Source organism: Chrysemys picta, chromosome 2 (assembly GCF_011386835.1).
Source record: "Chrysemys picta bellii isolate R12L10 chromosome 2, ASM1138683v2, whole genome shotgun sequence".
In the NCBI taxonomy this organism is placed as follows: domain Eukaryota; kingdom Metazoa; phylum Chordata; order Testudines; family Emydidae; genus Chrysemys; species Chrysemys picta.
The window spans coordinates 19,277,584-19,290,762 of record NC_088792.1 but is presented as its reverse complement, the minus strand read 5'-3'; the positions used below and the strand labels follow the sequence as shown (position 1 = coordinate 19,290,762).

General features: G+C 47.4%; 1 protein-coding gene across 1 annotated transcript in view; it reads right to left on the bottom strand.

Annotated features, from left to right (window-relative positions):
* Window positions 1-8,719, bottom strand: part of DPP6 (dipeptidyl peptidase like 6) — a 783,790-nt gene extending 775,071 nt beyond the window's left edge. The window contains exon 1 of the mRNA XM_042859184.2: window positions 8,041-8,719. Within this exon, the coding sequence (XP_042715118.1) occupies window positions 8,041-8,100 (60 nt within the window). The 5' untranslated portion in view covers window positions 8,101-8,719. The remainder of the gene's footprint in view (window positions 1-8,040) is intronic.
* Window positions 8,720-13,179: the final 4,460 nt, after the last annotated feature.

The following is a 13,179-nucleotide window of genomic DNA, read 5'->3' as shown; positions in this document are numbered from 1 at the left end:
CAACTTCTTTTAATTTACATCAACAGCTGCAAAACACATTTCCCACTAATTTTACTCATTAAAGAGACAGCATCAATTTGAAAAAAAAAAAAGAGAGAAAAGTAGTGTCAAGGATTAGACCCTCCAGAGTCCTGCTGACAATTTTTTTTTTTAAGTTTTCTGGATATTTTTTCCTATGTTTGACATGTTTTTCTCTCCTCTGTTGCCATGTGAAAGACCCACACAAACAAGGGGGAAAACTGACTGACAATACAGAGGAAAGAGTAAAATTGATTCTACATAAATACTATCAAATGAAACACACATACGAAAAAAATGTTTCTAGTGCGTCATTATAGTAGCCTTAGGTGTTACTTTTAACAAACAGTTCCTAGTTCTGTCACAGACCTCCTGTTGTCTCTGGGCAAGTCACTTAATCTCTGAACGTCGGCTCACTTGTCTGTAAAATAAGGATAACAATTCTCATTTCTCCCACTTACTGTCTTATTTACATGGTAAGCTCTTTAGGGCAGGGACTGTTTCTTATGTGTGTGTACAGCATCAAGCACAATGGGGCCCTAATCCCAGAGTGTTACAGTAATACAGCATTAATAGGTAAAAATGTTCAGACAGAAATGTGATTACTAAGGGACTGGCTAGACTAGCCTAGGAGGTATATATTTAAAATGTCCCAGCTAACATATTTCAAAACCTTAATGTAGGCACAGAAAGATGTAGTAAGTATTTATCCACAAGGGAATAGTCATCAGGGCGTGAGTGGGTGGGTGGGTGGGAGGGAGAGAGATACACTAACTCTGTAGTCCAGTGGTTAGGGCACCCAGGTCCAGTCCCCCTGCTCCCATCACTCTTTCATTATTTAGCCTCAGTGGAACAGCTTCAACAGGTAAGATGAAGACAGCCTGACATCAAAATACCCCATAGCTCAGTGGTTAGAGCAGCCTCCCGAAAGGTGGGAGACCCCCTGTTCAAATCATCTCTCCTCTGCCATAGAGGAGGGAGTTGAACCTGGGTGTCCCACATTCCAAGCAAGTGCTCTAACCAATGGGGTAAAAGTTAAAAGATAGCATGCGTCTCCCCCGCACCCCCCACTGGATTTCTGAACTGGACCCAATTTGGTAGATGTGCTCAGAGGCCACCTATGAGATAGGTGGCCAAATGCCTAAGTGGTATGTGGTGACCAATCTTCCTCTGGTTCATGAATCACTCTGAGGCTTATGTGGGAGATAGGTGCACAGATATCTGGAGGGGAACAGCAGTATGGCTGTCCAGAGCTTGAAAATACACCTCTACCCCGACCTAACGCTGTCCTCAGGAGCCAAAAAAAATCTTATCGCGTTATATTGAACTTGCTTTGATCCATCGAAGCGCGCAGCCCCGTCCCCCCCGAGTGCTGCTTTACCACGTTATATCCGAATTTGTGTTATATCGGGCTGCGTTATATCGGGGTAGAGGTATGCTTAGGTGCCGAGTGAGCTTAGGTGTCCACAGGGTTTGATAAGAGTTTTGTGGATCACAGTGGAGCCAAAACTGGGACTTAGGTGCCTAAACCCAGGACTCAGATGTGTAAATATGGTGTTTAGGCACCCAAGTATGTTTGTGGATTCCACTCTATACAAATTAGCAGCTTGTCATTCTCATATATGAAATTTATTCTTTTCACAGTAGTAGGGTAGCTACCAACAGCACACTCAGTCCTGAACATCTTATTTAACCTAAGCTTAAGGGAGCAAGGACTTCATATAGGGGGAGCAAGCAATTTAAAAACCCTTTAATTGTTTTCCCCAGCCCCCTTTTTAGAGGCTGGTATTGCTAATTAGTACAGTTGTTTTTTTCCTCAAAACAAAGTCTGCATAAATCGTTCATTGTTATCTACAGGCATTCTTTATTGCTAAGGAATGGTCAGGTTACAATAATTTGGACTGCTGTGCAAAAAAACAGTTCTTTAACGCACCAACTTTTCCTGTTACTTATATTTTTAATGCCAAGATATGGCTCATGCTTAGTAAATTATTCCCCAATAGCCTAAAGAGTGTCCCATTAGCAGCATTTAGTGACTATTTCCATCACCTGAGTTCCCATTTGCTCAACTTTAATGCAATATTATTAGATTTGACCAAAATGCATCATTCATGCTTACTCTATTTGTGAGTGATTTCAAACCTTTTCAGTCTTTTGATTTATACTCTGGCAATTTATAAGATCTGACCCAGTGTGCAGGGAAGACAATGGAAAGTGTCCCATTGACTTCAAAAGGCATAGGATCTGGCCCTTAAAGGGATGAGATGAGCTTTTTGAATGGACTAATGTCTTTAAAAATTGAATTTTCTGAGAGAACATCCTCAATATGTCCTAAATTTACCTCCCTCTCCACACACACACACTTTTTTTTAATCTCCCTGACGATGTTTGGAAGAACAAGTCAAACAGCGCTCTGCTCCTCATACCCATTCTCCATACCACCGCCACATCTGTGCCCATCCCTGCTGCCTACCAGGCTTTTAAGCAGCTGCATTCAGGTAAGCTCCACTCCCAGTTCTGAACTTCTCTCTGGGATCTGCAGGGGAGTGCCAGGGAAAGAATGACCCTGTCCCCAGCTGCTCCCCATTAGCCTTCCATTGCACCCCAGCTCTGAGTCCAGGTACAAGGAGTTAAGGTGATCCTGGCCCCACCCCCCACCCCTATGCAGGGAACTGGGTAGTGAAGTTTGGTTGCCCTTGATTGCCCCCCCCCCTACCCCCCAAGCTCTATGCAGGGGACTGAGTGAAGGAGGAAGTTCTCCCATAGTCCTCCCCCACCCCAGCTCCATGCAGGGAGTATGGGAAAAGGAGTCAACCTTCTGACCCCAAACACCCTCTTGAAAGACCTGTGGAAGAGAGTGCACCTGAGCAACCCTCCAGGCAGAACAAGAGAATGCCATCATCACATGAGTGCATGAGACAGGAAGTGACACTGACCATCAGCAAAGTAGTGAAGCTGACTATGCACAAGGTCCTGTCAAAGGCACAATGGAAACCAGGGCCAGTGTAATGACGCAAACAGCTCTCCACACCGGCTCCAGGGTTTTGGCCGCCCCAAGCAGCCAAACAAAACAAAAAAAGCCGCAATCGCGATCTGCAGCGGCAATTCAGCGGGAGGTCCTTCGCTCCAAGCAGGAGTGAGGGACTGTCCACCGAATTGCCGCCGAACAGCTGGACGTGCCGCCCCGCTACGAAGTGGCCGCCCCAAGCACCTGCTTGGTAAGCTGGTGCCTGGAGCCGGCCCTGACAAGAGCGTCCGAATGGGGGAGGAGGACAGCGAGGGCAAAAGTTGTATAGTGCTCTAGAAAGGCGCTCTCTCTCTCTCCTCCCCCGCTGTGTTTTTGTTTTGTTTTGTTTTGTTTGGCTGCTTGGGACGGCCAAAACCCCGGAGCCGGCCCTGCCTGGAGCCGGCCCTGATGGAAACAAGACAAAGATATATTTTCCCCCCAGCTTCTTTCAGTGACAGTGACTGGAGGTATTACTTGTATCTGTGGCAGGTACAATGCTTTCCCATCTGGAAGTTTCCAGAATCCCTTTCTATTTCCTAGATAGCTACGGTAGAGCTGGTTGAGAAATTTTCAATACATGGTTTCAGTGAATTGGCATTTTTGATGAAAAAACAAACACAGACATTTTCTAAATGAAAAATTCCAGCTTTCTGGTTCCAAATTATTTTGTTTCACATTTTAAGCTACTTATACTGACCCCCCCAAAAAAGTTTTGAATCAAAATGAAACATTTGATTGAACCAACATGAAAAACATTTCAGTTATCAGCTTATTAATATTTTCAGGATTTTGACTTTTTGTCCTATTCTGAGATGGGAAAAAAGTCAAATTCTACAAAATAGCCACAGGATAAGAAAACCATTTCCTGCTTAGCTCTGCTTACATGCCTCCCATCACCACAGTATCTGAGTGCTTAAATCTGTATTGTACTTAATCTCATAACAGCCCGTGAGGCAGTGCAGTGACATTATCCCATTTTACAGATGGGGAACTAAGGCCCAGAGGGGACAGCTACACAGCAAGTGGCCGTGAGTCTCAGAGCATGCAGTGACAGTCTCAGGCTTGCACTATGGCCCTAAAAACAGCTGTGCAAACATTGCAGCTCAGGCTCTGAAACTTAGGAAGGGAGGTGTACTTGAGAGCCCAAGCCACAAAGTCTACACAGCTATTTCTAGCATCATAGCGCAAGTCCCTTGACCCGGGCTCTGAGACTCACTGCCACGACTGCCCTTCCCTGTGTAGACATACCCACAAGGCCTACATGCCTTGATCAAGGTTACACAGAAAGTTTGGTAGGGCAGGGAATTGAATACAGGTCTCCCAAGTCCTAAGCTAAACCCCCAACTACTGGACCATCCTTCCTTTAATAGAGACTTTACTAACTTGGGTCCAATCTTGCTTCCATTGAAATTAATAGGAGATTTTCCCCAATGACTTCATTGTAAACAGAGGTGGACCCCATACCCATAATGTTTGCAAATTTAGGAAGCTTAAATAGAGGACGTTTCCAGATGAGTACTATTGTGGAAAAATTCTTCTCATCTTGTTCACACCAGCTGTCCCGGTGAGGGCAATGGGGTTACTCACATGGTATAAAGCAAGTAGAGTAGGCCCTTTATGCGTATACAAAATATTTTCTCAAAAGCAGTGCTAACCAGTTATAGTCTTTCAGTGGTAACTGTAACATGGAGTCAGATGTTTATTAAGCCTGCTAAAGAAGTCAAATGGTTTTGTCAATAAGATGCAAATGGTTTTAGTGGATGCTTACATATTGCTACAATCAATCTATTCACTTTTATCATTCATTTAATAGCATCTCCATCTTTAAAATTTTAGCTCCATTGATCATCGCAACCATACAAAGCTGTAAATCTTGCAAACGTTATTGTCTGAGTGATTTACTCTGCAGAGAGAGAGAAAACACAAAACAAAACACATCTACCCCAGGACTCAGCCTGACCTTGCCCCCAACAAGTTGGCAATCGCAGCTCTTTTAAGGCTCTGAATCTACATTGTCTGCCAACACATCTTGGGGGGGGGGGGGGGGGGGGGGGGCGGGAATAAACTTCTTGAAAACTTCTGTGCTCTTCAAAACCTAGCATCCCAGGCAAGTTAACTAATTTTAAGAAGCAAGAGGCAAAATAGCTATTTGTTTCAGCCCTTTCCTGTGTGATATTATGTCTGAATTCTGGAAGGCTTCCTTGCAACAGAATTAGTCATGCACAGAGTTTGTATGTTTTAATTAAAAAGCTTAAATCATCAGTCATCTGTCTTGAAAAAGAAATACACTTCCAAAAGAAATAATGGCTACAGCTTACAATGTTTGAAAATATGCTGCCGATGTCTTTGAATTAAATTAAAACTATATGAATTATCTGGTAGGCATACTGGGGTTTGACCTACCGGGTCACACTGTCGTATTATTAATTAGTATTACTATCACACCTTGGAGCCCCTGTCATGAACCAGGACTCCACTGTATTAGGCACTGTATAAATGCAGAACACAAAATAGGACTCCCTCTCTTCCCCTTCCACTAAATAAATGATAGAGCAGCATTTGATATGATTAAATTAATAAATAATAACCTTCACCCAAATAAAAACAGGGTTGTCAAAGGAGGCCTCGCCTTGAAAATATTTACAAGACTCATTTCTGCAGATTTAGGCACCAGTCTTGCATCTGCTTAACTGACTAGCCATGAAGAGGAGCCCACTGATGTCAGTGAGCTCATCTAAGCTTTCTAGATACATATAGGTAAGGCTCCATGTCTGTTGTGGAGGTCGCGGAAGTCATGGATTCCGTGACTTTCCATGACCTCTGTGACTTCTGCAGTGGCCAGTGAGGCTGGTTCTGGGGCCAGCTGCTAAAGCAGCTCTGCAGAATGCCACACCGGCCAATCCTCGAGCGACTCCTCAGCCAGACGCTCGGGCAGCCCCGCAGCCAGCTGCACCGGTGCTGCTGGAGTGGCCCCGGGGCCAGCTGCATTGGCAGCTGCTCAGGTGGCTTTGGGCAGCTGTCCCCGGGGACCGCCCGAGCAGCCTGTGCGACTGGCCCCAGGGACCGCCCAAGCAGCGGGCCTAGGGGCAGGAGGAGCAGCCGCAGCCCCTGACATTGGTCCCAGGAGTGACCAGAGCAGCAGCGGGTAAGCAGCCCCGGGTTTGCCCCCTGACAGCAGTGGCCCCCCAGTCCTCCAGAGCAGTGCCCCCCACCCCCAGCTAAGATTTAGTCAGGGGTATTTATAGTACATGTCATGGACAGGTCACAGGCTGTGAATTTTTGTTTATTGACCGTGACTTGTCCAAGACTTTTACTAAAAATACCCATGGACTAAATCATAGCCTTACTTATAATAATAATAAATAATAATTAATGGAGATATCCATCTCCTAGAACTGGAAGGGACCTTGAAAGGTCATCGAGTCCAGCCCCCTGCCTTCACTAGCAGGACCAAGTACTGATTTTGCCCCAGATCCCCAAGTGGCCCCCTCAAGGATTGAACTCACAACCCTGGGTTTAGTAGGCTATCCCTCCCCCCCACTTGTAGGTCTTCATCATGTGAATACGCACATGAACTCAATCATTAATGGAGTTTAGCCTCACAACACTCCTGTGAGGAGGGGCAGTATAATTATCCCCATTTTACAGCTGGGGAACTAAGATACAGGATAGATTAACATGCACAAGTGTTTGCCGGGTCAGAACTCCAATGGTTAAAAAGCAAAACTGCAGAACATGCAAGAATCAGCACCGAACCACACTACATGAAATAAAACCCAGAAGAGAGAACGATTTCAGTGTTGAAAAATAATTGTGTATAATGTTTCTGGAAAAAAATTGTGATTCCGTGTTTCTTTGAAATGCGTCCCTTTCATTATCACAGAACATCCAATGCAAAACTCCAGCTACAGCCACGTATTTGAAATTCTTTACAAAACCGGAAAAACTTGCCCTGGAAACATCAGAAAGGTTATCCTGAACAGACCGCGCATGCTGCAATCGAAGTGTCTGTACCTGGTTAAATAGCACAGCATGTGGTTAGCAGTGTTTGTCTTTGTTAAGGAAACTTTTAAGATATGTTAAGCAGCTAACCCGAAGCACAGCACATGGACTATCAAGGTCTCTCTAGGAAAGTTTACGGTGGTGCTTTTTTGCATGAAGTGAGTAGCTGCTACTGCCAGGGATGCGCCAGAAACAGAGATGCCGGAGTTCCCCGCATAAACGGCTAAATGAAAGACAGAGGAGTTTGGTTTTCATGCCTGTGCAGTGAATATCTAGGAGCAAAGTAGATCACAGTGTGTCAACTCAGGATCCTTTCCCTGGGGCTTCCCCTCGTTCCTACACATCACAGCCCCGTGTGCTCGTGTGTTTCCTCCTCGCTGTCCCTCGCGTTGTTTGGGTCGCACTAACTCCTCGCCGGAGAAGGTTTCCCTTCGCTGTCGGTGGCTCACTGGGTTGCGGAACGCACACCCGCTAATGACGAGAGCGTTCGCTACACACACAAGGGGCACATGGGAAAGGCAAAACTCCAGTTTTCCAGGAGTTTTCAATGTTGCCCATCCACTCCCCACATCTCCCCTCCCGCCGCTAAATCACAGTTTCATCCCTCCAGCAAGGCTCTCCGGCATGGAAACACTGACGCTGCTATTTATCAGCAGAACAACACACACACACTGCACTGAAGTGATCAGATGGGAGCAGTTCGAGCCATCTCTTAACACAGAAGACGGGCTGAGTCAAGGACTTAGCGGCGCTGCTGAAACCCCTTCTCCCCCAAACATCTTCTCCTCGGGGGAACACACAACACCGCGATAAAGCAGCCAGCGCTGCAAACACCAGCCAGGCCAGGCGCACTGTCCTAGTGTTGCTGTAATAACTGTGCACCCCGGGCACTGAATCACAAGCCGATGTCACCATCCCCCTCTCCCCCTGCTTTGCACCAACAACTTTTCCAATGGGCTGTTTCGAAGCCTTGTCCCCTGCAAACGCGGAGCGCGCCGCGGAGCTGCCCTTACCTTTGGCCCCTTCCCGCTGGGGCAGCGGACGCTGTTGGACACTCCGGCTGTCTGGTTCATCTTCGGAGCAAGTTGCTGGGAAGGTCCCCTCTGGCGCGCTCGCCCGCAGCACAAAGCGCCCTCTCCTCCCGGACAGGAGACTTCGGAGAGTTGCAGAAGGCGCTGTTGGGCTCCAGCAGGGCGGGGCACTTTCCCGGGGATTCCCGCACTCTGGCCCCGGCCGCCCAAGCAGCGGGGGGCCCCGCGGAGCAAGCCCTGGGGCTCCGGGCGTTTCACGTCCCCCCCGAAGAGAGGCCGGCCCGCACGCCTCCACCGGCGGCTGCTGACAAGGCCAGGTCCGGCCGGAGACGAGACGAGCCTGGGCGGAGAAGAGGGCGTGGTGCAGGAGGAGGCTCCGGGATGCCGCCTTGTCTGGTCCCCAACGTGTTCCTACTCGGAGGCCCCGAGTCATGCGCGTTTGGGCAGCAGCCGGGACCCCCGCCCTCTGCGTGGCAAGGGCAGAGCCCGCCTCCCTCCGGCTGGGAGAGCTCCGCAGGGACCGTTCCCCACTCCCCAGCGCGGCCTCCGGGGCTCCTCGGGGCGCACCGACACCTGCAGAGCCGGGAGAGGGACGCGCAAGGGTTAATGAACGCGCCGCGCGCCTGCCTCCTCCAGCTGCGGCCGCCTTCCCGGGACCGTCAGGAGGTGGCACGCGAGGCTCTGCCAGGAGCCTCCCCCCCCCCCCCCCCCCTAAGCAGCAGCAGCAGCAGAGAGAGCACCGGCGGGACGCGCTGGCGAAGATGCACAGAGAGGGACCCCTCCCGCCCTGCCTGCGTGGGGGCCCGCGCCCCACTCCTTCCACTGCGCCTGCAATAACTAGCACAGCGGCCACTTTCTGAGCGCAGCGAGCCCTGGCTGATGGCAGCAGGGTTGGGGCCAGCAAAATCTTCCAAAGTCTGAATCCTGCCCAATTTTGGCCCCAAACTTCTATTGCCACGAGAGCTGGGTGTTCGCAAGGGCCAGTTATATTTTATTCCTGTGTAGCCAGAAGACTCGAGAGAGCGGGGTTAAAAACTGGCAGGAACCAGAGAAGCATTTTCCAGCTGCTCTGGGGTTGGATGAATCAGGGTCCAGCTGTTTGCAGTGGAGTAAGAGCAATTACACTTGTTTTCTGTTTGGATTGTACGGTTTGGGGTTGGGGACCAAATAGTGCCAAGAGCCAGGTGCTGGATTGGCTGGGGCAGGGCTGCATGGGGAAGCATGCTCCCAACCGCAGTGTAGACATACCCTTAGCATCGCCAACACTCTCAGTATGCTTGCAAGTCACTCCATAGTTGGTATTTTTCTTAAAGTCCCATCTCTGGGTGTCAGTTAATTAAGAAAAAATGTCAGCTTTCATTTTTTAAACGAAAATACATTTGTAGCCCTCATGATTGCAGAGAAAAGCTTGAAAATGTGACCCGAAGGCACCCTGAAGGCTCAGAAACCTGCGGGCAAAGAAAAAGAACCCAACACTTACTATTTTTAATCTCACCCTTTTTAAGCCAGTCTCCTGCTTTTGGGTGCCTCCCTCATGAATGCAGGGGTTAGCAATGCTGGACTGCCCAGGCATGGTATGGTAAACATTTACAAGTATAGAGCCAAATTCATCCCTGCAGTAACTTCATTGACTACACAGAGGTTGCCCCAGGGTCCATTTGGCCCATAAGATAAAACAGAAGGAGGGAGACCTGAGTCCATTGTGTGAGTAACCTACATGGCTGAGTTAAAGCTGCTTTAAGACCCATAATGTTGCAATCTCCTGACTTTGATTTCCTGACTGCTGGGTGCTTACTTTTTCAACCTGAACATTGCAGTCACCAAAATTCCTCCCCTCAGCTGTTGGGCCACCAGTTTCTCCTGTGATAACAAAGGATCCACGACTCACTGAAGATTCTGATGTGATACAGAAGGTGCCTCAGTGGATTACATCCTTTGACCTGTGCAGTTTTGCCCACAAGATCCCCTTGCAGCCTTTGTTCATATGACCCTTACCCCCTCCACCACACACGTCAGGGGTGGTAAAATGGATCCTTCCAGGGGGCCAGAGAAATATTCTTTCCCTCCATCAACCATTCCAAAGAGGAGCCCAGGAACCAGAAGAGCTCTTTTCTCTACCATGTAGTGTGCTTAGGGGGATGGACAAATTTTTCTTCCAACTCTAGATCTTTGGGGCAAGAATAGGGTCATGGAAATAGCTAACCATAAAACAGCTTAGCTAGAAGGTAAAGACACAGTCAGAGCCACTCCTCTAACTTCTTAGCCAGGGAAGTGTTTGGTCCCTGATCCCTGACCCAGAATGTAATAGCTTCTCTTCCTCCCTCTTAGTAGGGTGGCCTGGGCTTTAAGAGAGTCGGCAGTGTCATACACCACACCAGGGATACACAATAGTGGAAATAGGTCTCCCAGGCAAGAAACCATCTCCTCGGGGGCCAACCCTTGTTCCCCCATGTGCTCTCACGTTTTATTGCCCATACTCTGTTCTTGTCATTTTCGGTAGGTTTTCCCTTGCTTTAGTAAAACAATCTTTAATGCCAGGGATGTCATTCAGCTCCTCCTGAGAAGCAGCATCAGTAAACTTCTGTTCACTTTGAGCATTACAGTCGCTCATCAGGCATCTTAGACTGGCAAACTTTACTACACACTCAGTGATGTTTTTGTTTGTTTGGGGGGTTTTTTGGTCCACATCTCTGGTGGCTCTTCCTTTTCATACGGATTAAGATTTAAAGTTTACAGATCAGGCTGGATAGTTTGCTGGCTCAGTTTTCATACTTTACTGAGCAAGATGCCCCCTAATAAATCAAATGATATAATTTGCGAGTTGCATATTTTATTGGTAGTGCTGCATATTATTCTTTTAGCAGAGTTTGCTGCTCTGGGGCATGCAGTGCGCCCCCTTGGTGAAACAATCAGCAGTTGCAGTTACAAAATGCAGGGGGGAGGGGAATGAGACTGCCAAAGGAGATTTTAAATGTCTTAAACCCTGTTTACCACTGTGTGGAATAGAAGAAAGTTCTATTATTTTGCTCCCCTCCTATCTTTTAGGTCTGCAAAAAGTAAATACCACAAAAAAGAGTGTTAAAAGCAATATTCCTCCTCAGTCTCTCACATACACTGTTGTTACACAGACTGAATACTTGGCAGGTCTTCTTCTTTTAGAATGGCTTTTGTATTTAAAATTTGTTTCTTTAAAGGAGTTACCACCTGAAGACCACTGGCAGGATACAGCAGGTATATAAGTATGAGATTGTGTCTTTAAGGGCTTGTCTGCACTTAAAATACAGTAGTGTAATCTGCCTCCCCAAGAGGTGTAAGCTAGGCTGACCTAGTGCTGTCTACACTGGGGGTTTGGTTGTTTAACTGTGTTGCTCAGGAGTGTAGTTTTTTCACCCCCCTGAGCAACGCAGTTATACTGACCTAATTTCTTAGGTCGTGTCTTCACAACCGGGGTAAGCCGACCTAAGTTACGCCACTCCAACTATGTGAATAACATAGCTGGAGTCAACATAGCTTAGGTCGACTTATCCCGGTGTCTTCACTACGCTGCGTCGACGGGAGACTCTCTCCGGTCAACTTACCTTACGCTTCCCTTGGAGGTGGAGTTGACCGGAGAGCGCTCTGCCTTCGATTTAGTGGGTCTTCACTAGACCCGCTAAATCGACCCATGCTGCATTGATTGCAACAGCGTCCATCTCCCCGTAGTGGAGACAAGCCCTTAGCGTAGACCAGGCCTAAGAGACTGGCTGCATGGAGAATCACTACAGTGCTGCAGCAGACCAGCTCCACTAGCTGGTGCATGGGGGGAAGGGAGGAGACACAGGGCTATGGCTCTGCCTTCTCTATGTGTCACCCAAGAGGGGTGGCTAGAAGCCCCTGAGCAGGAAGGGAAGTCGTCTTGAATTCTATCCCTCACCCAGACAAAGGCCTACCCGGTATTATATGTCTTCCCCACCAATAGGCACTTTTATCTTGGATTTCATCAGTTTCCCTGAAAAAAAGAGCATTGGACCACACTGCCATAAAAAAATGGCAGCCCCCAATTAGCTTAGAGTTCAATGTTCACAAGAGGAGAACTTTGCTTTTAAAGAATCTGTTAATACTTTGGTTTTGTCTAATTGTTTCAAAGGCCTAATAAACATCAAAATATTAAAGAGAAAGGTAGCGCCTGTGGTTAAAGCACTGGCTGGGACTTGGGAGATTTGGATTCAGTTCCAGTGGTAATCATGGTACACTCATACTGCGAATACTGTGTGCAGTTCTGGTCACCCCATCTCAAAAAAAGATTAGAATTGGAAAAGGCACAGAGAAGGGCATCAAAAAAGATTAGGGGCATGGAACAGCTTCCGTAGGAGGAGAGATTAAAAAGACGAGGATTGTTCAGCTTGAAAAGAGTCAACTAAGGAGGTATATAATAGAGATCTATAAAATCATGAATTATGTGGAGAAAGTGAATAAGGAAGTGTTATTTATTCCTTCACATAACACAAAAATTCAGGGTCACCCAATTAAATTAATAGGCAGCAGATTTAAAACTAACAAAAGGAAGTACTTCTTCATACAACACACAGTCAACCTGTGGAACTCATTGCCAGGGGATATTATGAAGGCCAAAACTATAACAGAGTTAAAAAAAAATTAAATAAGTGAATGGAGGCTAGGTCCATCAGTGACTATTAGGCAAGATGGTCAGGAATGCAACCTCATGCTCCGGGTATCCCTAACCTCTGACTGCCAGATGCTGGGAGTGGATGACAGAGGATGGATCATTTGATGATTGCCTGTTCAGTTCATTCCCTTTGAAGCACCTGGTATTAGCCACTGTCAGAAGATAGGATACTGGGCTAGATGGACCATTGGTCTGACTCCATATGGCCATTCTTATGTTCCCAGCTTTGCTGCAGACTTCCTGTACATCCTAAGGGAAGTGAACTTTTTGTGCTTCAGTTCCTCATCTCCAAAATGGGGATGATATGGGGACTTTTCTCCCGGCCATTGTCTGTCATGTCTACATTGTAAACTCTTTGGGGCAGGGACTGGCTCTTGTTATGTATCCACAAAGTGCTTTGCATAATTCAGCTCTTATCTCAGTTGGGGGTCTCAAGGCACTACCATAATACAAAT